The 23,520-nt window shown below is 47.2% G+C and overlaps 1 protein-coding gene across 3 annotated transcripts; it reads left to right on the forward strand.

Moving 5' to 3' along the window:
• The first annotated feature begins 168 nt into the window (after positions 1-168).
• Positions 169-17,303, forward strand: card19 (caspase recruitment domain family, member 19). Of its 3 annotated transcripts, none has more exons than XM_078414656.1 (6): positions 169-191; positions 4,134-4,270; positions 4,714-4,867; positions 11,925-11,993; positions 13,528-13,599; positions 16,568-17,303. In XM_078414656.1, exons 1-6 carry the CDS (start codon positions 185-187, stop codon positions 16,681-16,683), a joined length of 555 nt encoding a protein of 184 aa, XP_078270782.1. In that variant the 5' UTR covers positions 169-184; the 3' UTR covers positions 16,684-17,303. The 3 variants fall into 3 exon arrangements, with proteins under 3 accessions (XP_078270782.1, XP_078270783.1, XP_078270784.1); XM_078414657.1 differs by lacking the exon at positions 169-191 and adding an exon at positions 792-1,220; XM_078414658.1 differs by lacking the exon at positions 169-191 and adding an exon at positions 792-1,115.
• The last annotated feature ends 6,217 nt before the right edge of the window (positions 17,304-23,520 follow it).

The following is a 23,520-nucleotide window of genomic DNA, read 5'->3' on the forward strand; positions in this document are numbered from 1 at the left end:
GAGGGAGGGAGGGAGGGAGGGAGGGAGGGAGGGAGGGAGAGAGAGAGAGAGAGAGAGAGAGAGAGAGAGAGAGAGAGAGAGAGAGAGAGAGAGGGAGGGAGGGAGCGAGCGGGCGGGGCGGGCATCTGGGACAGTGCGGGGGGGGGGGGGGGGGCGCGGAAGTGCGGGGCCTCCGACAGACGCCATGGCAGGTCAGACAGTGCGGCCCGTCACCCCTCTACCCCCCCCTACCCCTCTACCCCTCCCCCCCCCCCCCCCCCCCCGGCCCGGACCCCCCGCCCGCGGATTCACCTCCAGTCGCCGCTTTAACTTTGTCTCCGCGCGGGGACGGGGATCGTCCAATGGTTACAGACCCCCCCCCCCCCCCCGGGTACTATGTGGGTGTTGTGGGGGGGGGGAGGGGGGTGTTGTGGGGGGGGGAGGGGGGTGTTGTGTGGGGGGGGGGTGTTGTGTGGGGGGGGGGGTGTTGTGTGGGGGGGGGGTGTTGTGTGGGGGGGGGGGTGTTGTGTGGGGGGGGTGTTGTGTGGGGGGGGTGTTGTGTGGGGGGGTGTTGTGTGGGGGGGGTGTTGTGTGGGGGGGGGGTGTTGTGTGCGGGGGGTGTTGTGTGGGGGGGGTGTTGTGTGGGGGGGGGTGTTGTGGGAGGGGGTGGTGTGTGGGGGGGTGTTGTGTGCGGGGGGTGTTGTGTGGGGGGGGTGGTGTTGTGTGGGGGGGGTGTTGTGGGGGGGGGGGGGTGTTGTGTGGGGGGTGTTGTGGGGGGGGGGTGTTGGGGGAAGGCTGGCTTCTGTTCTGATGTAACACGGGTTCCGTGGTTAACTAATTGTTAGCCGGGCGGGCAGATGGATGGATGGATGTGTGAGCGTGTCCACACTGTGTGGGCCTTGACTCACAATGTCTTCACAGTATCAGACCCAGTTACTGGCAGGCGGGGGTGGGCCGAGTGGTGCTTATGTTCCCGCGGATCCAGGTCGTGTTGTGGAGTGAAGCTCATTCCCACACCTCTAGTCTCTGTCTGGACAGGTCCCGACCCCAAACCTCACCTCTCCATGTGGGCCCCTTGAAGGCAGACATAGGTGAAATTATAATGAGTAACAAGGAATGGTGTGAGAGTTGAACAGGTACTTCGGAACTGTCATCACTAAGGAAGACACAAACAATCTCCCATATGTTCTAGAGGACAGAGGATCTAGGGGGATAAAGGAACTGAAAGAAATTTGCATCAGGTGAGAAATAGTATTGGGTAGACTGATGGGACTGAAGGCTGATAAATCCCCAGGGCCTGATGGTCTGCATCCCAGGGTACTTAAGGAGGTGGCGCTACAAATTGTGGACGCATTGGTGATCATTTTCCAATGTTCTATAGATTCAGGATCAGTTCCTGTGGATTGGAGGGTAACTAATGTTGTCCCACTTTTTAAGAAAGGAGGGAGAGAGAAAACAGGGAATTATAGACCAGTTAGCCTGACATCGGTGGTGGGGAAGATGCTGGAGTCAATTGTTAAAGAGGTAATAACAGTGCATTTGGATAGCAGTAAAAGGATTGGTCCAAGACAGCATGGAATTATGAAAGGGAAATCATGCCTGACTAATCTTCTGGAATTTTCTGAGGATGTGACAAGTAAAATGGATGAGGGGGAGCCAGTGGATGTAGTGTATCTAGACTTTCAGAAAGCCTTTAATCAGGTCCCACAGGGGAGATTGGTGAGCAAAATTAGAGCACAGGGATTTGGGGTAGGGTTTTGACATGGATAGAGAATTGGTTGGCAGACAGGAAGCAAAGAGTAGGAGTAAACAGAATGGCAGGCAGTGGCGAGTGGAGTGCCGCAAGGCTCGGTGTTGGGGCTGCAACTGTTTACCATATATATTAATGATTTGGATGATGGAATTAGAAGTAACACTAGCAAGTTTGCGGATGACACAAAGTTGGATGGCAGTGTGAACTGCGAAGAGGATGTTAGGGGGTTGCAGGGTGATTTGGACAGGTTGAGTGAGTGGGCAGATGCGTGGCAGATGCAGTATAATGTAGATAAATGTGAGGTTATCCACTTTGGCGGCAAAAACAAGGAGGCAAATTATTATCTCAATGGTGTCAGATTAGGTAAGGGGGAAGTGCAACGAGACCTTGGTGTCCTTGTACAAAAGTCACTGAAGGTAAGTATGTAGGTACAACAGGCAGTGAAGAAAACGAATGGCATGTTGGCCTCCAGAACGAGAGGATTTGAGTACAGGAGCAAAGAGGCCCTTCTGCAGTTGTATATGGCCCTGGTGAGACCACATCTGGAGTATTGTGTGCAGTTTTGGACTCCTAATTTGATGAAGGACGTCCTTGCTATTGAGGCAGTGCACGAGGTTAATCCCTGGGATGGAGGGACTGTGATATGAGGAAAGATTGGAAAGACTAGGCTTGTATTCACTAGAGTTTAGAAGGATGAGAGTGGATCTTATAGAGACGTATACAATTATAAAAGGTCTAGACAAGCAAGATGCAGGAAAAATGTTCCCAATGTTGGTGGAGTCCAGAACCAGGGTACACAGTCTAAGAATAAAGGGGAGGCCATTTAAAACTGAGGTGAGAAGAAACTTTTTCACCCAGAGAGTTGTGAATTTGTGGAATTCTCTGCCACCGAAGGCAGTGGGGGCCAATTCACTGGATGAATTTAAAAGAGAGTTAGATAGAGCTCTAGGGGCTAGTGGAATTAAGGGATATGAGGAGATGGCAGGCACAGGTTACTGATTGTGGATGATCAGCCATGATCACAATGAATGGCGGTGCTGGCTCAAAGGGCCAAATGGCCTCCTGCACCTATTTTCTATGTTTCTATGATCTCTAGAGATGTTGCCTGACCCGCTGAGTTACTCCAGCACTCTGTGAAACGTCACCTATCCATGTTCTCCAGAGATGCTGCCTGACCCGCTGAGTTACTCCAGCACTGAGTTTTTGTAATGATGTGATTTGTTGGAGTTCCATCTGATGATAAATGGGGTTGGTGGAGTCGCTGCAGTTGCACTGGCATTGTGTACACTGTACACTGGCACTGTATATACGTGCACCTGTGCCGTATACACTGTACACTGGTGCTGTGGCTTCTGTACTCACTGTATCACCTGCACACTGATATTTTATTCACCGCACACTGGCATTGTCCACTGTATCCACTGAACACTGTCCCATGTACACTGTATCCAATGTACACATTCCACTGTGCACTGTATACCATATATTATGTACACTGTGTACACTGTGTCCCCTGTACACTGTGTCCCCTGTACACTGTATCCACTGTGCACTGTGCTATACATTGCATCCACTGTATACTACCCCAGTGCACTGCATCCACTGTGTGCGATACCATTCCCTCTCTCCTAGATGCTGCCTGACCTGCTGAATTACTCCGGCATTTTGTGATACCTACATTGTAACCACTGTATACTATCCCCAGTACACGGTGTCCACTGTGCACTGTATCCCATGTATATTGTATCCTCTGTGCACTGTATCCACTGTCCACTGTATACTATCCCAGTACACAACATCCATTTTGCACCGTGCACCATACATTGTATACTGTCCCAGTCAGTATACTTTTTCAGTCAGAGAGTTGTGAATCTGTGGAATTCTCTGCCTCAGAGGGCAGTGGAGGCCAATTCTCTGAATACATTCAAGAGTGAGCTGGATAGAGCTCTTAAGGATAGCGGAGTCAGGGGGTAAGGGGAGAAAGCAGGAACGGGGTACTGATTGAGAATGATCAGCCATGATCACATTGAATGGCGGTGCTGGCTCGAAGGGCCGAATGGCCTACTCCTGCACCTATTGTCTACTGTATCCACTGTCCACTGTATCCCCTCTACATTGTATCGCCTGTAGGCTGTATCCACTGTGCACTATACACTGTGTCCACTGCATACTATCCCCAGTACAACGCTTCCACTTTATTGTACACTGCATCCACTGCACTGTACACTGTATTCCCTGTACACTGTACCAGCTGTGCACTGTGTCCATTGTATACTATCCCCAGTGCACTGTATCCTCAGTACACTGCATCCCTGTACACTGTATCCCCTGTACACTGTATCCCCTGCACTGTACCCACTGTGCACTGTCCACTGTACACTGATGTTTTGGTACTCCACAGACCACTGCAGGCGCCTGGACCTGGACAGAGAGTTCCTGTCGAGGGAGGGTGCTCTCAGTGAGAGGCTGATGGACCGAGTCGTTCTTCACCTCTTCAGAATCTACCCTCAAATTCTGAACAATTCTGAAGCTGAAGCGGTAGGAGACCACGTGCTATAACCTGGGGATTTCTAAACCATGTGTTGTCTTACTGAACATAGAGCAGCACAGGAATGGGGTCTTTGTCCCACAATACAGAGTGCATTCTTTGGAGTGTTGAAGGCTGATTTTAGGGGTGGATAAAATCATGAGGGGAATAGACAGGGTGAATGCACAGAGCCTTTTATCCAGAGTAGGGGAATCAAGAACCAGTGTTCAGAGGTTTAAGGTGAGCGGGGAAAGATTTAATAGGAACCCACTAGTTGTGACAGCATATCTGCCTAGCTATAGTAAGCGTGCTACAAGTCCACATCTTGGGTTCAGACATTTCCAGCTGGTTTTTGACAAGAATCTAAGATGAGAGTTTTACTGATGACCCAAAACTTCTACTGTGTTTCTTCTGTGATGATGTTGAAACTGAACCTTGTGTTTTGTCCCAGTAGTTTCGCAGTCTCAGTGCTCCAGTCCACATCCGTATCTCTCAACTCCTTCTGCACCTGCAGAGCCAGAGTAACAAAGCTTGCAAGGAATTTTACAATGCTCTGGAGTTAAATGGTCCTCAGATATACAAACAGCTTCCAAGCAAACATCCAGGTGGTAAGTTTCAATATCATTAAAATATTAAGTAAACTCTCTCTTATAGTACTAAATGATATGCAAATTCTCAGTAAACATGAGTTAATTGTACACCATTAGCTGTGAATCATATCAAGGCTGATACTAATTTAAACAAGAATGTGCCTGTGGTGTATTATGATAAGAATCGACGAGTGAGACGGGTTAGCATACCATCACCAGAGAGTGTAATACAGGTATCCCACAATGCTTTATACCCGGAACTACGGCAAGGCTCAGCTGCCAAAACACAAAAACTCAAAATGGTAAATACACCACATTACCCCCTTTTTAAAATGAAGGTAATCTTAAATAACTGAAATTAGCAAGTGCCTTATTACTAACAATAACCATTCCCAAAGTTACTACTATGCAAAGTTACTTGTTATCACTAGAGACCCTCTTGTAGTTTTAACAAGTCTCAGTCCATCTGTGTGTTCATATTAATGAAAACAACTTAAACAACTAAACAGTCCTTCATGCCGAACATTTCCCCCTTTTTTTTTTTTAAATGAAGCTTAAGGGACATAGTGGTCTGGAGGCTTCCTGACCCTTGATGATCGGCTTGGACTCAGCGGCGCAGCAGCTGCAGCTGTACGGTCCACAGTCCCTGGCTCGCTGCATGATGACATGTCCTCCGGCTGTGCGGGTTGGCCCGGTGCAGAAGTCTCAGTGGTTGAGTTTTCAGTGTCCTGATCCAGTCCATCTCCCATGACTCTGAATCTCAGCTGATCTCCATGTCTCCTGTAGGTGATGTCGGTGTCTCCTCCTTGTACTTTGTAAGACACCGGTCCTGTTTGATCCACTATGACTCCAGGAATCCATTTGCGTCCTCCCCAGCCGTATTGTATAAATACACTGGGTCAGCCACTGAGAAACACCTGTCTGCTGCACGGAGGTCATGGTGAAATTTCTGCTTGTACTGTTTTTTACGAACAGCGGCTGCTGTGTCCGGACGGATGAAATCCAGACGGGTGCGCACGTGTCTGTTCAGAAACAGGTCAGCGGGTGACTGACCAGTAGTGCAGTTTGGTGTGGTGCGATACTGCATCAAAAAGAGGGAGACCCTGTCCTCCACATCCATTGTGGTGTGTGTCAGCTTTTTCATTCCACCCTTGAATGACTGAACGTACCGTTCTGCCAGGCCATTCGAGGCAGGGTGACGAGGAGCACTTGTAGAATGAAGGATTCCATTCTGCTGCGTGAAGCTTTTAAACTCCTCTGACGTGAACTGCGTTCCATTATCCGTGACAATGTGCTCCGGCAATCCATAAGCTGCGAATAGTCTTCTCAGTCGTGTGATGGTGGCTTGTGATGTGATGCTTGATATTTTAAACACCTCCAACCACTTGGAGTAAGCATCCACCACCAACATGAAAGTGTGTCCCAAAAATGGACCAGCAAGGTCTATGTGTAGTCTTTTCCAGCTCTGGCCAGGAAATTCCCATGGATGCAAAGGCACCTGATGAGGCATCCTCTGCTCCAATTGACATGACTCACATGCTCTGCAAACTTGCTCCACCTCTGCATCAACTTTAGGCCACCATACGTACTTGCGTGTTAGTGCTTTCATTTTCACAATTCCTGGATGGCCAGAATGCAGCTCCTTTAACACAGTTTTTCTCAACTTTTCAGGAATCACCACTCTGGTGCCCCACAGGACACATCCTCGCTCTACTGAAAGTTCACCTACGTGTGTGGAAAGCTTTCAGAGTCTCATCCACTTCAGCAGGCCAGCCGTCCATGACAAATTTCAGCACCTTTGACAACACGTTGTCTGTGCGTGTTGCACGTGCCACTTGGTCTGCGTTCAGTGGAGCCTGCTCAAGATGTTCAGTTAACAGTGTGTATACGCTGTCAGTGACGGCTGTGGTCCCTGCGTCGTTTGTGTCAGGCAGCGGAACTCTTGAGAGGCCATCTGCATTACCATGTTTCTCTGAAGCACAGTACTCAATGTGATAATCATAGGCAGAGAGAATCATTGCCCATCTTTGGATTCGAGCTGCAGCCATGGTAGGCAGGCTTTTGTGTTCTCCAAACAGTGTTAGCAGGGGTTTGTGATCAGTCACAAGTTTGAATTTCCTCCCCCACAGGTACTGGTGAAACTTCTTTACACCAAAAATGAGCGCCAGTCCCTCTTTCTCAATCTGACAATATTTCTTCTCAGCAGGGGATAATGTGCGTGATGAGAAGGCGATGGGGCGCTCCTCCCCTGTAGGCATTTTGTGTTGTATGACAGCTCCAATGCCATACGCTGAGGAGTCACAGGCCAGAGTGAGAGGAAGCTTTTGGTCATAGTGCACCAGGATCTTCTCACTTGTGAGCAGCCATTTGCACTTGTCAAAAGCTTTCTGCTCTCGACTTTTCCACTCCCACGACACCTGGTCTTTCAGCAACCTGTACAGGGAAGCAAGCACGGTGCTTTGGTTGGGCATGAACCGTCCATAATAATTCACTAGTCCCAAGAAAGCTCTCAGCTCTTTCACACAGGTGGGGGCTGGTGCATCCTTTATTGCTCTGACTTTCTCCGGTGACGGCTGGATGCCCTGGCTGTTTAACACATGACCCAAGTATTCGATTTGTTTCTTTCCAAACTCACACTTTGACTCCCTGACTCTCAGTCCGCTCTCCTGCAGTCTCTGTAGCACTTTATGCAGGTTTTGCAGATGCTCTTGTTCAGTTTTTCCTGTGATGAGGAGATCATCCAGATACACCACTACATCCAGATCTTTCATGAGGTTCTCCATGATTCTTTGGAAGATGGAGGGTGCTGCGCTCACACCAAAAGCCAGTCTGTTATAGACAAATAAGCCTCGGTGTGTGTTAATGGTCAACAGTTTTTTTTATTCATCCTCCAGAAGTACCTGCTGGTACGCTGAGGCGAGGTCGATCTTTGAAAACACCTTTCCTCCACTGAGGGTTGCCATCAGCTCCTCTATCCGTGGCAAGGGATAAGTCTCTGTAGTGGCAGCTTGGTTTACAGTGAGTTTGTAATCTCCACACAGACGGATGGTATGGTCCTTTTTTTCAACAGGAACAACGGGTGCTGCCCATTCACTATGTTTGACTGGAGTGATTATGTTGGCCTTTTCCCGTCGGTCCAATTCAGCCTCCACTCATGCTTTCATGGCAAATGGCAGTGGACGGCTTTTGCAAAACTTTGGGCGGGCCCCTGGTTCCACCAGAATTGTTGCTTTGACATCACGCAGAGTGCCAAGTTCATCTTTAAACACTTCAGAGTGTAACTCCAGTACATCCTGTATTGATGTCAGGTGAGGCATCTCCTTAATATGCTTTATGTCTTCCTGATGAGACTTGTCACTGGCATGTTTAATTTCTTTCCAGTTTAAGGTGAGCTTTTTTAACCAGTTCCTTCCACACAAAGCTGGTCCTGCTCCCTTTACCACAATCATTGGTAGCTGCTCACTCTGACTCTCATATTTGACAGTGGCTTCAAACTGTCCCAACACAGGAATAACCTCCCCTGTGTATGTCTTCAGTGTGACTTCAGCAAGCCCAAGTGGTTGCTTTAAAAAGGTGGTCTGAAACAGCTCCTCTGAGATAATGCTCACGGCAGCTCCGGTGTCAATTTCTAGTTTGACTTCTTTGCCATTAACCACAAAACATGCCCGGTATGCTTGTTTACAGTTGTTGCCATTTACTAATGAAAACATGGGCAACACTATTTCTTCTGCCTCCACATACTTTGTGTTTTTATCAGTCTGTCGTTTATATCTGCTCTGTGTCGGTGCTGCCGCCACTTTTCCTCTGCATGCCCTTTTAATATGCCCGGTTTTACCACAGTTGTAACACTTTGCGTCTTTAAAGCGACACACCTGTGGGCTGTGATTTCTGCCGTTACATCTGTGGCAGTCCCTCCCCGTTTGCTTAGCCGTGTGCGCATCCACTTTATGCACTTGGTTCGGACGCACCTCGTGTCCCCGCAGCTGCTGCGTGTCTCTCTCCGCAGTCTCCATGCTGAGGGCGATTTCAAATGCCCGTGCAAAAGTCAGGTTGGACTCCGACAACAGCCGGCGCTGGCTTGCCTCGTTACAAATCCCACTGACAAAACGGTCCCGAAGCGTCTCGTTCAACGTCGCTCCAAACTCACAGTTAACTGCACACTGTTTCAGCTCCGCAACGTAACTGGTCACAGATTCATCCGCCCGCTGGTTGCATCGGTTAAAGCGGAATCTCTCCGCAATAAGCAACGGTTTGGGTTCAAAATGAGTCTTTAAAATGTTCACAATGTCGCCGTAGGACTTATCTTTTGGCTTCAGCGGCTGCACCAGGTTCCTTAACAGACCATATGTAGATGCTCCCATCACACTTAACAGAGTAGCCACTTGCTTCTCCACTGCAATGTCGTTAGCCTCAAAAAACTGCTCTAAACGTTCCACATACGCCGACCAAGACTCCGTCTTCGGGGCGAACTCCCCTATGGAACCTATCATAGGCATTTTCTGCTTGTTTTATCCTCGTCGCCAACTTTAACTGTGGTGTATTATGATAAGAATCGACGAGTGAGACAGGTTAGCATACAACATATGGCTGCTTTACTTCAACACCACCAGAGAGTGTAATACAGGTATCCCACAATGCTTTATACCCGGAACTACGGCAAGGCTCAGCTGCCAAAACACAAAAACTCAAAATGGTAAATACACCACAGTGCCAACCACTGATCTTCTGGTAACTCAATGCTTCTGATAATTACCTTAACTTGAATACCGTTGGAAGTTTCCATTTTAACATTGAATAATGTACCAGTGTCCTCACAAGTTCACAAGTTAAGGGAGTAGAATTAGGCCATTTGGCCCATCAAATCCACTCCACCATTCAATCATGGCTGATCTCTGCCACCTAATCCCATTTTCCTCCCTTCTCCCCATAACCCTTGACACCCGTTCTAATCAAGAACTTGTCTATCTCTGCCTTAAAAATATCCACTGACTTGGCCTCCACAGCCCTCTGTGGCAATGAGTTCCATAGATAAACTACCCTCTGACTAAAGAAGTTCCTCCTCACCACCTTTTTAAAAGAGCCCCCCTTTAATTCTGAGGCTATGATCTCTCGTCCAAGACTCTCCCACCAGTGGAAACATCCTTTCCACATCCACTATCTCTATGTCTTTCATTATTCTGTAAGTTTCAATGAGATCCCCCTTCAACTTTTTAAACTCCAGCGAGTAGAGGCCCAGTGCTGTCAAACACTCGTCAAATGCTATCCCACTCAATATGGAATCATTCTTGTAAACCTCCTCTGGACCCTCTCCAGAGCCAGCACATCCGTCCTCAGTTATAGGGCCCAAATTTGCTCACAGTGCTCCAAATGAGGCCTGACCAGCACCTTATAGAGCCTCAACATTACATCTCTGTTTTTGTATTCCAGTCCTCATGATATAAATTCCTTACTACCGATTCAACTTGCAAATTAACTTTTTGGGAGACACTGCACCAGCACTCCCAAATCACTTTGCACATCCATTTCTGGATTCTCCCTCCATTTAGAAAATAATCTACGCCTTTATTCTTATTACCAAAATGCATGACTCCACACTTTGCTATACTGAATTTCAATTGCCACTTTTCTGCCCACTCTCCTAACCTGTCCAAGTCCTTCTGCAGAGTCCTTGCTTCCTCTCACTGCCTGCCCCTCCACCTATCTTAGCATCATCTGCAAATTTGGCCACAAAGTCTTCAATCCCCTTGTCCAAATCATTAATATACAACGTGAAGAGAAGCGGCCCCAGCACCGACCCATGCAGAACTCCACTTTTCACTGGCAGCCAACCTGAAAAAGAGCCTTTTATTGCAACTGTTTGCCTTCTGCCATCCAGCCAACTCGCTATCCATGCTAGTATCTTCCCTTCAATACCATAGGCTCTCATCGTCCCTAGCAGCCTGACATGCAGCACCTTATCGAAGGCCTTCTGAAAATCTAGGTAAACAACATCTACAGCTTCTCTCTGTCTGTCCTGCTATTATCTTCCTTAAAGAACTCCAGCAAATTCGTCAGGCAAGATCTTCCTTTCACACAACCATGCTGACGTCAGTCTATTTTATCGTGAACTTTGAAGTACTGCGTAACCTCATTCTTTATAATTGACTCTGGAATCTTACCAACCACCGAAGTAAAGGCTAGCTGACCTATAGTTTCCGCTCTTCTCCCTTCTTGTACAGCGGGGTGATATTCACAATTTTCCAATCTTCCAGTCTTCATTGCTTTCTCTAAAGATTGGGCAAGGGATAGGATTTGGCTGAATGCAAATCAATTAAAACTGGACGAGCTCGGTAGAGATTTCTTGCACCCTGTGACTGCCCCAATGCTGAACATTGGTCTCGTTCTCACTTCACTAATGCAAGACCTCCTTGTGGAAACAATGATCGTGTAAGTTTTCTCGCTCCCCGATGTAAGGGCAAGTTTGACAAATAATTTGTTCAAATGTCCCTGTCCTTGAAAGCCTTGCAAATTGGCATAAAGCCTCGAGTGTGAGTGTGGTGTGCAAGCTGGCACTAGTGTGACAGTGTGGTGTGCAAGCTGGCACTAGTGTGACAGTGTGGTGTGCAAACTGGCATAAAGCCTCGAGTGTGAGTGTGCAAGCTGGCACTAGTGTGAGTGTGGTGTGCAAGCTGACACTAGTGTGAGTGTGGTGTACATGCTGGCACCAGTGTGACAGTGTGGTGTACAAGCTGGCACCAGTGTGAATGTGGTGTACAAGCTGGCACTAGTGTGACAGTGTGGTGTACAAGCTGGCACTAGTGTGAGTGTGGTGTACAAGCTGGCACTAGTGTGAGTGTGGTGTACAAGCTGACACCAGTGTGAGTGTGGTGTACAAGCTGGCACTAGTGTGACAGTGTGGTGTACAAGCTGGCACCAGTGTGAGTGTGGTGTACAAGCTGGCACTAGTGTGAGTGTGGTGTGCAAGCTGACACCAGTGTGACAGTGTGAGTGTGCAAGCTGGCACCAGTGTGACAGTGTGGTGTACAAGTTTATACAGTGCAGACTAATGGAGTAACTGGCTGCCTTACTTTCACAGAAACACCAGGGTTAGTAGCAACCAACATGGATATCTGCCAAAGGGAGAGATACGTACTCAATAACAGGGGTAATTGATTGTTCAAATACTATTTTTTAAGCTAAATGAACAGGTAAACTAAGAATATGCTGAACTTCTTGTTTATTGCCTTTTGTATTTTGTCAAAATGATACAAGCAGAAAGATTCAGGGTAAGTTCTCGAACAACCTGTTTGTGATTAGAAACATAGAAACATAGAAAATAGGTGCAGGAGTAGGCCATTCGGCCCTTCGAGCCTGCACCTCCATTCAATATGATCATGGCTGATCATCCAACTCAGTATCCCGTACCTGCCTTCTCTCCATACCCCCTAATCCCTTTAGCCACAAGGGCCATATCCTCTTAAATATAGCCAATGAACTGGCCTCAACTACCTTTTGTGGCAGAGAATTCCACAGATTCACCACTCTCTGTGTGAAAAAAAACTTTCTCATCTCGGTCCTAAAAGACTTCCCCTTATCCTTAAACTGTGACCCCTTGTTCTGGACTTCCCCAACATCGGGAACAATCTTCCTGCATCTAGCCTGTCCAACCCCTTAATTACCAGGTTCAACAACATAGACTCTGAGTTACACCACTGGAGACTGGTCCTTCGGCCAATCATGGTCTTTGAAACCAAGATGCCAGCTAAGCTAGTCACAAATCACGTGCCTCGAAACCTTTGCTATCCATGTGCCTGTCCAAGTGTCTTTTAAATGTTGTATTTGTACTCGCCTCTTCCTGTGGAGGCTTGATCCATTTATCCACCAACCTCCCTGTGCAAAACCTGCCCCTCAGGTCCTTAAATCGTTCTCCTCTCACATTAAACCCACGCTCTCTAGTTTTAGCTTCTCCTACCCTTGTGACTATCAACCCTAATTATGCCCCTCCACAGCCTCCGTCACTCCAAGGAGAACAACCCCAGCCTCCCGAGTCTCCAGCCCTCCGTTCCAGTAATATCCTTTTCTCTTTGACCTGCCCTGACATTTATATCGTTGAACTTGTCAGAGTCTGGCTTCCTTTAAGAGGATCTTTATGTGTCGTCCATGAATGAATGAACATGCCATTGAATACTTTATGAATAGTCGATGAAAGTAAAGTCTCAAGTGCAACCCGGTGAATCCCACCTGTCCAAAACCTCGTTGCAAATGATGATTCTGAGGTGGTGCAGTTTGGAAGAGGAAGATTAAAAGTTGTAAAATGTACTTGATCCTAAATATATTCTTTAAAATATCTAATGATACATTTGATCTAGTTCTGCTAACTGCAAACTGGTGAGAATTAGAAGTGTTGTTCCTGTTTCCACACCCATCCACAGGGTGGTGGAGCTGCAGCATTATTTTATTGCTCAAACACAAATGAACCCAAGATGAGTCTTGGACCAGAAGTATTTTTTGTTGATTTGAGCCTACTCAATAATTAGCTTCTGGAGTAAACCATAGTGGCCCAGCATTCCGAGGTGGACTTTTATTCCAAAATCCAGAATAGATTTGTTTTACCGGGGGGTGTTGCAAGTAAGGATTTAATTGTTAGATTTGGTATGTATTACAATTAAACACACTGCCTCTTGACTTGTTTCTTTCAGGTCCCATCTTTTTTCTGGCGTGCTTTAGTGTTGCAGCTGGATTAGCTACAGTGCTTTATTATTGTAAGGAAGGTAAGGAAAATTATGATTTAAAATAGTTTGGGAATGTGGAACAAAGAACTGCTAGTTGATGCAGAAGGATTATTACTGAAGAAAGGTCCCGACCCAAAATATCACCTATCCATGATCTCCGCAGATGCTGCCTGACCCGCTGAGTTACTCCAGCACTCTGTCAAATGTCACCTATCCATGTTCTCTCAGCGGGTCAGGCAGCATCTCTGGAGAACATGGATAGGTGGCGTTTTGGGCTGGGACAGGTGCTGTTTTTTTTTAGATTTAGATTTAGAGATACAGCGCGGAAACAGGCCCTTCGGCCTACCGAGTCCGCGCCGCCCAGCGATCCCCACACATTAACACTATCCTACACACACTAGGGACAATTTTTACATTTACCCAGTCAATTAACCAACATACCTGTACCTCTTTGGAGTGTGGGAGGAAACAGAAGATCTTGGAGAAAACCCACGCAGGTCACGGGGAGAACGTACAAACTCCGTACAGATGGCGCCCGTAGTCAGGATCGAACCTGAGTCTCCGGCGCTGCATTCACTGTAATCCAGCAACTCTACCGCTGTGCCACCGTGCCGCCCATTTTGGGCTGGGACAGGTGATGTGATGGGCTGGGACAGGTGATCGGCTGGGACAGGTGATGGGCTGGGACAGGTGGTGGGCTGGGACAGGTGGCGGGCTGGGACAGGTGGCGGGCTGGGACAGTTGATGGGCTGGGACAGGTGATGGGCTGGGACAGGTGATGGGCTGGGACAGGTGATGGGCTGGGACAGGTGATGGGCTGGGACAGGTGATGGGCTGGGACAGGTGATGGGCTGGGACAGGTGATGGGCTGGGACAGGTGATGGGCTGGGACAGGTGATGGGCTGGGACAGGTGGCGTTTTGGGCTGGGACAGGTGATGTTTTGGGCTGGGACAGGTGATGGGCTGGGACAGGTGATGTTTTGGGCTGGGACAGGTGATTTGGGCTGGAACAGGTGATGGGCTGGGACAGGTGACATTTGGGCCGCCGCTTGTAAGGGGTGGAAACTTCTTGAAATCATTGGACGTGAATTCCTCACCATGGGACACTCGACCTCTGACCTTCTACCAAATATTTACGTGGCTGGTCGTTCAGAGACGGACGGGAGATGGGGTAGAGGCATTGAACCAAGTGATTTAAAGCTTTATTGTCGTGTGAAGTGTGTTCAATGCAACCATTTGTTCCCTTGCTACTTGTGTTGCACTGTTTGCTGCAGAAATGAACAAAAGGATTGGACGACATCACCTCTCTCGACCAGACAACACTTGATCAATTGATCACATCGCCAGTCATCTTTGTACATGTACAGAGAATACATACAGAGCTTTATTTGTCATTCGGTACCGAGGTACCGAACGAAATTACATTGCAGTCACACACAAAAAAAAAAAAGAACACAAGACACATGACCCCAACACAAACATCCATCACAGTGACTCCAAACACCCCCTCACTGTGATGGAGGCAACAAAACTTCCACTCTCTTCCCCACGCCCATGAACAGACAACTCGTCCCCGACCGACCCGCACAGTCCCCGCAAGGGGATGGAAGTCCCCGCGGCCGAGTCGCACCTGGCGCTGAAAAGTCCCGCGGCCGAGCCGCACCTGGGCGATGTTAGGTCCCCCACACATACAAACAAAAACAAAAACCATCCCAACACCGACACACAGTGGTAGTCAATAGACAATAGGTGCAGGAGGAGGCCATTCGGCCCTTCGAGCCAGCACCGCCATTCAATGTGATCATGGCTGATCATTCTCAATCAGTACCCCGTTCCTGCCTTCTCCCCATACCCCCTGACTTCGCTATCTTTAAGAGCTCTATCTAGCTCTCTCTTGAATGCATCCAGAGAATTGGCCTCCACTGCCTTCTGAGGTAGAGAATTCCACAGATTCACAACTCTCCGACTGAAAATGTTTTTCCTCATCTCAGTTCTAAATGGCCTACCCCTTATTCTTATACTGTGGCCCCTTGTTCTGGACTCCCCCAACATTGGGGACATGTTTCCTGCCTCTAACGTGTCCAACCCCTTAATAATCTTATATGTTTCGATAGGATCCCCTCTCATCCTTCTAAATTCCAGTGTATACAAGCCTAGTCGCTCCAGTCTTTCAACATATGACAGTCCCGCCATTCCGGGAATTAACCTAGTAAACCTACGCTGCACGCCCTCAATAGCAAGATTATCCTTCCTCAAATTTGGAGACCAAAACTGCACACAGTACTCCAGGTGAGGTCTCACTAGGGCCCTGTACAACTGCAGAAGGACCTCTTTGCTCCTATACTCAACTCCTCTTGTTATGTAGACTAACATTCCATTGGCTTTCTTCACTGCCTGCTGTACCTGCATGCTTCCTTTCAGTGACTGATGCACTAGGACACCCAGATCTCATTGTACATCCCCTTTTCCTAACTTGACACCATTCAGATAATACTCTGCCTTCCTATTCTTACCACCAAAGTGGATAACCTCACACTTATCCACATTAAACTGCATCTGCCATGCATCCGCCCACTCACACAACCTGTCCAAGTCACCCTGCAACCTCATAGCATCTTCCTCACAGTTGAGTCAATCCAAACCAGCTAAAATGTGTGTGTATTTCATGATCAAGTGGTTACAATTGACCTGCTCAGTGCTGAATATATTGTTAATCTGACATCGAAACCTATTAAAGGTTTATTAATGACAAGGTTTGATCAGCAGAGAACCACAGACATTGGTTGCCAATGTAATGATATAATACAGAGGAGAAATAGTTCTTTGGTAGATTTCACTTAAGACGACATGAATTGGTCAGCTTCATCTGGTTAATTTATTAATTTATAACAAATATAAATTATTCATTTAATTAATCATTATTAAAATATTACAGCGGAAGAGAGTCAGATCAGCAGTTTCTTCTGAAATTGATATTGCCTCGTGATTAATGTCATTCTATCTGCAGAAACCAAATTTGAAAGTGTTGCAAAGAAAATAGTGGGATTCTCTTCTCTGGGATTTGGACGAAGGGCAAGAAGATACTTCCTTGCGTTCCTGGAAGACCAATCGCAGAGGAGTTGATGACGTGTGGGAACGTAGACGCCGCTACTCTCCACTGATACCAAAGACACGACGTTTCATGTGCACTTGTTATGTTCCTACTGGGGCCAGCACGTGTGGCCAGGAAACCTCCAAAGGCAACGAGATACAATGAGCAATGTTAATGCACTCGGCCCTCCCAGAACATCACCCTCGCCCCACCCGGTGCTGCCCGGCACGTTGAACAGTCGAACGTTATCATTTTAACGACAATACTGTGAGCTTTACGCAGCTACTTTGAATATCTTACACAACGCACTGCAAGGATAGCCAAGGGAAACAAAAAACAATTCCTTACATTTACCCAATCGGACCCAGGATCTGTACATGCTCCCCACCTACCCCCTCCCCCCGCTACCCACCTACCCCCCGCTCCCCACCTACCCCCCGCTCCCCACCTACCCCGCTCCCCACTTCCCCCTGCTCCCCACCTACCCCCTGCTCCCCACCTACCCCCCCTGCTCCCCACTTCCCCCGCTCCCCACCTACCCCCTCCCCCCGCTACCCACCTACCCCCCGCTCCCCACCTACCCCCCTCCCCACCTACCCCCCTCCCCACCTACCCCCTGCTCCCCACCTACCCCCCTCCCCCCGCACCCCACCTCCCCCGCTCCCCACCTACCCCCCTCCCCACCTACCCCCCCGCTCCCCACCAACCCCCTCCCCCCGCTACCCACCTACCCCCCGCTCCCCACCTACCCCCCTCCCCCCGCACCCCACCTACCCCCCGCTCCCCACCTACCCCCCCGCTCCCCACCTACCCCCCCGCTCCCCACCTACCCACCTCCCCCCGCACCCCACCTACCCCCCCGCTCCCCACCTACCCCCCCGCTCCCCACCTACCCCCCTCCCCACCTACCCCCCCGCTCCCCACCTACCCCCCCGCTCCCCACCTACCCCCCCCGCCTTGGGAATGGGAAGCGTTGTGAGGCCAGGAGCATCATCTTCAGCAAATGAGGCATTCTCATTTTAAAGGATCAGGTATATATATTTTTGCAGATTGGTAGAGTTTGAATTAGATTAAAATTGGCTGGAATCCTACAGAGGAATGTGATCCCACTGTGCTCCGTGGTCCCACTGTGGTCCCACTGTGATCCCACTGTGCTCCGTGGTCCCTACAGAGGAATGTGATCCCACTGTGCTCCGTGAACTGTAAGGTGCTGGAAACTTTCGTCTTTTGACTTCAGGGAATTTATGCCGTAATATTGTGGTTCATTTATTAGACATTTGTCACGGAAGACAAAGACCTTACCTTGAACCGCAACCAAAAATGTAAAGCCTAAAGGTTGAGTGATGTCAACTTCCGTCCTGCTATGCAATACTCTGTACTCTATATACTTCAATATTAAAGTTGTTTGCTTCTTGAGTAACTGTTTTGTGATGTATTATGTATCCAAGGGCATTTACTTGGTAAGAGGATAAGATTAATTATGAGGAGAGAACAGATGGATGGGAAGAAGAGAGAATCAACTGGAGCACTTGGTGCACACGCATGCACACACACACATACATACATACACACACGTGTATGCCCACACATGCATGCACACGCATGTGCAAGCATGCACACACATCCAAACAATGCACACGTACGCATTCGCATATACACATGCATATGCACGTCAGCTGCTTATTTAGGTTAGTTTATGGTCACGTGTACTGAGGTACTGTGAAAAGCTTTTTGTTGGGTGCTAACTAATCAACAGAAAGACAACACATGATTACAATCAATCCATTTACAGTGTATAGACACGATAAGGGAATAACGTTTAGTGCAAGGTGAAGTCAGCAAGTCCGATCAAGAATAGTCCGTGGGTCACCAATGAGGTAGATAGTTGGATAGTTGAGTTGCTGTTTGGCACCTTGAGTGTATCTAAGCTCAACCATCATTCTCACCACAGAAAATGCAGAAAGCCAAATACCGCAGGTATTTGAGATAAGGGAAGGTTTAAATCCAGCACACACAACTTGGAAAAGGAGAAGCAGTGAATGATTACACTGTTCTACTGAGAGACCTATCACAGCAGAGCAACTTTGGGGCTTTTAAGTCATGCACTTTAAGACAAGTTGCAGGATTGTGATTTCAAGGAAGTTGAAACCAGAAACCAGAAAATGACAAAGAATTCTTTGTTCATCATTTGTGTGTGTAAAGTTCGCCTGCAGTCAAAGGCCAAAATGTAGAACAGACAGCAACAACCCATAGATCCAAATGCAGAGCAGCAGGTAAGTGTTTCCAGTCCAGCACTGGCACTGAGAGAATAGTTCTGTCCTGTCACAACGAGGGAATATGTAAAATATTACACCACTTGGTACAACGACCAGGCTTTGGACAACAATGAGACAACAGGTCGTCATGGTCTCTGCCTCGTTAACAGCAAGTACTATTGATGCAGATGCAGAATTGCCGAATACTGGGCGAGGATATCTTCACCAGCCAGTTCATTCAGATATCTTCACCAGCCAGTTCATTCAGATATCTTCACCAGCCAGTTCATTCAGATATCTTCACCAGCCAGTTCATTCAGATATCTTCACCAGGCAGTTCATTCAGATATCTTCACCAGCCAGTTCATTCAGATATCTTCACCAGCCAGTTCATTCGGATACCCTTAGGAAGCAGCACATTGTGTCTCAGGTTTCATTCAGAAAAATGTGTCGATTTTCACCATATGAATGAATTAATGATTTGGCATGTTACAATATTCAGTGTGTAGAGATACCAAGATCTGTGTTAAATGTGGCAAGACTGGGGGCTTGCAAACTTGAAATTTAATTGTTATGAAGTATTCATACATCACATATGATGTATTAAAAGTCCTATTTATATTACATACTGATGGCCAATATAGAGACATCTTTCAAGGCACCTAAATGGGCAACACAGGATTTACGAGGGGCTTAACCAGCTGTTCAACCTCTGATCGGTTCCTTATCCTTGAAGGCCAACAGCTGCAGAGGCTGGAAGGAAATAGAGTTTAATTAAAGTAACCCATTGTGATGAATCACATCAGCACAGCCTGATGTGATGATTTTCCATCTGATGTAAACACTAATTGACTGAAACCAAAGCCAAACTTTTATAGAACCTTGCAGAGCTGTTACTGCACTTGTAGTGAGCACAAGTGAACATAGATGGGGAGCACAGAGACACTTAGCTAAAGACAGGAGCCTAGTCTGTTTCTAACCTGTGAAAGAGTCAGTCACCAGACAAGACAGTCTGCATAGGGAACTGTTCTGGACTGGATGCATCATCAGACTGATTCACTAAAAGCCATTGTGTTGACTCTAGATACAAGGAACTGCATTGTTCTCCATGTTCCCTAAAGATGCTGCCTGACCCGCTAAGTTACTCCTGCACTGTGCCTTTTTTGTGTTGATTCCTCACCTGCAGGGAGCCAGGTCAGCACCAGGGGGCAGTGGTGTTACACGTACAATAAGGAAGGGCAACCAGCTGAACGTTGTACTGTAGTGAAGCAACATTTCCATTCTGGGCTTTAATCGTGCAACCAATGTTTTCTTGCAAGGCGTTATGCTTGTTAGTGTCAACATCTGTCACTTTAAATAACTTGGGATTCCCAGAGCTTATCAGGCAATGTAGGAGGCAGTGCAAGAAATGGTTTTAAGGAAAAGTATAGAGATACAAGGAACTGCAGATGCTGGTTTACAAAAGCATCACAAAGTGCTGGAGTAACTCAGCGGGTCAGGCAGCATCTGTGGAGAACATAGATAGGTGATGTTTCACAGAGTGCTGGAGTAACTCAGCGGGTCAGGCAGCATCTGTGGAGAATTATAGCAGGTTCCTGTTCAGGAATTTAGCGTTGTGGCTCGGAACTAATCCAGCAACAATTGAGGTCTCTGAAACACCCAGTTGTGACAAAGTATTCGATTGATACATGTCACTGCAACCTCTACTGTGCTGCTCTCGCCTCTAACTTGCTGCTGTGGACTCTAACCTGCCCCTGTGGTCTCTAACTTGTCGCTGTGGCCTCTAACTTGCCGCTGTGGCCTCTAACTTGCTGCTGTAGCCTCTAACTTGCCACTGTAGCTTCTAACCTGCCCCTGTGGTTTCTAACTTGCCGCTGTGGCCTCTAATGTGCCACTGTAACCTCTAACTTGCCGCTGTAGCCTCTAACATGTCACCGTAGCCTCTATATTTATTAATTGTTTCACATCTGCATTAACAACCTGAATTGCTTCCAAAATGAGAATGGTAAATTAATACTAGAATATTTTTAAATGATAAAGTAATTATTTCAGTTGGGAATGTTTGCTCGTTAAGAGGCAAAGTGGCTGATGTCTTGTGTCCTTCGGCTGCGAACTACATTGTAATGATGTCCCCCATCACTAACATAAGCCTTCCACACAATCCTATCGATGGCAGATTGATTCAGACAGAGTTTGCTTCATTTTAAACGTCCATGGCGACATGAAGATACAAGGCAGCACCTGGGAGAGAAACAGGTTCATATTTCAGTCCAACAGCCGCCAATCCCAACTGGGGGAGTCAAAGATTTCTGTGAAAACTGTGTTCAGTTCCCCACTATCGCAGTCAGAGAATCACACAGCATGGAAACAGGCCCTTTGGCCCAACTAGCCCATGCCGACCAAGAAGCCCATCTCCGCCTGTCCCACCTGCCCTGCGCTGGCTTCATGAGAGACTGAAGGTCACCTCTTTCATGATGATCCCAATGATTCACCAGCTGGCGCCTCAGCGATGGCAGCCTTGCCAACGGTTTGTCTGTCGTTTCGTCTTTTTTTGTTATTTTTAGTGTGTTTTTAAATGTTTGTGTTAATGTTCTCTGGTTTGTTTTGGGGGGTGGGGAGGGGGAAACTTTTTTTCAATCTCTTACCTTGCCGGGGTAACTCAGCGGGTCAGGCAACATCTCTGGAGATCATGAATAGGTGTCCTTGCCGGAAATACAATTGTTTTCCAGAAGGTATCTCCGGAGGGTCGCTCTTTGGTCATACATCATGGAGCTGGCGGCCTTGCACGAGACGGACATTTTGATCCCCACCGCGGGGCCGTGGACTTACCATCGAGGCCTGCGATCCCTTGCCTGGGATCGACGCTCCAACTGCAGCCTGGGGACTTCAACATTGAGGAGCTCGCAGTCTCGGGTAAAGACTAATGTCGGGAAGCTCCAAGTCGCTGAAGGTTCATCCAGCCCCCACCCGGGGTCCGATCGCCCGTCGCGGGGGAGCTGAGACCCCCCCGATGTGGAGGGTCCGACCACCAGCTGCAGGAGTCAAGTTCGTTCCGTCAATGGAAGGCTCGAGGCGCTCGACCGCGGGAGAACAAAGGGAAGAGATTGAACTTTTATTTTTGCCTTCCATCACAGTAAGGAATGTGGAGTAGTCACTGTGGTGGATGTTTATGTTAAAATGTATTTTGTGTGTTTTGTTGCTTTTTATTGGTATGACTGAATGGCAAATCAAATTCCTCATATGTTGTAAAACATACTTGGGTAATAAACTATGATTATGATTATTATCCCTTGTTGATGAAATGTTCCCTCTGTATCACTGTGTTCAATTTTCCGTATATAGACTGGGAATCACATTCTGTTAAAGGGCTGGATGGTTTGGAGTTTGTAAAATGTGTGCAGGATAGTTTTTTGCAGCAATACGTAGAGGTGCCTACCAGAGATGGGGCAGTGTTGGACCTCCTGTTAGGAAATGAGATGGGTCAGGTGACGGAGGTATGTGTTGAGGAGCACTTTGGGTCTAGTGATCATAATGCCATTAGTTTCAATATCATTATGGAGAAGGTCAAATCTGGACCAAGGGTTGCGATTTTGGATTGGAGAAAAGCTAATTTTGAGGAGATGAGAAAGGATTTAAAAGGAGTGAAATGGAAATTGTTGTTTTATGAAAAGGATATAATAGAGAAATGGAGGATATTTAAAGGTGAAATTTTGAGAGTACAGAGTCTTTATGTCCCTGTTCGGTGGAAAGGAAAGAATAATAATTTGAAAGAGCCGTGGTTTTCCAGGGAAATTGGACACTTGGTTCGGAAAAAGAGGGAGATATACAATAAATATAAGCGGCAGGGAGTAAATGAGGTTCTTGAGGAATATAAAGAATGTAAAAGGAATCTTAAAAAGGAAATTAGAAAAGCGAAAAAAAGATATGAGGCTGCTTTGGCAAGTAATGTAAAAGTAAACCCCAAGGGGTTCTACAGATATGTCAATAGCAAAAGGATAGTGAGGGATAAAATTGGTCCATTAGAGAGTCAGAGTGGACAGCTATGTGCTGAGCCGGAAGAAATGGGGGAGATATTAAACAATTTCTTTTCTTCGGTATTTACCGAGGAGAAGGATATTGAATTATGTGAGGTAAGCGAAACAAGTAGAGTAGTGATGGAAATTAGGATGATTAAAGAAGAGGAGGTACGGACACTTTTGAAGAATATAAAAGTGGATAAGTCTCCAGGTCCTGATAGGATATTCCCTAGGACATTGAGGGAAGTTAGTGCAGAAATAGCAGGGGCTATGACGGAAATATTTCAAACGTCATTAGAAACAGGGATGGTGCCGGAAGATTGGCGCATTGCGCATGTTGTGCCTTTGTTTAAAAAAGGTTCTAAAAGTAAACCTAGCAATTATAGACCTATTAGTTTGACGTCTGTGGTGGGAAAATTAATGGAAAAGATACTTAGGGACAATATATATAATTATTTGGATAATCAAGGCCTGATTAGAAACAGTCAACATGGATTTGTGCCTGGAAGGTCATGTTTGACTAATCTTCTTGAATTTTTTGAAGAGGTTACCAGGGAAATTGATAAGGGCAAGGCTGTGGATGTTGTCTATATGGACT

The sequence above is a fragment of the Rhinoraja longicauda genome, chromosome 17 (assembly GCF_053455715.1).
Source record: "Rhinoraja longicauda isolate Sanriku21f chromosome 17, sRhiLon1.1, whole genome shotgun sequence".
NCBI classification, from domain to species: Eukaryota; Metazoa; Chordata; class Chondrichthyes; order Rajiformes; family Arhynchobatidae; genus Rhinoraja; species Rhinoraja longicauda.

Excerpts from the sequence above, each read along its gene's own strand:
- card19 (XM_078414656.1), top strand. Across the intron at positions 11,994-13,527 it reads ATACGTACTCAATAACAGGG|GTCCCATCTTTTTTCTGGCG; the intron begins GTAATTGATTGT and ends TGTTTCTTTCAG. Across the intron at positions 13,600-16,567 it reads GCTTTATTATTGTAAGGAAG|AAACCAAATTTGAAAGTGTT; the intron begins GTAAGGAAAATT and ends TTCTATCTGCAG.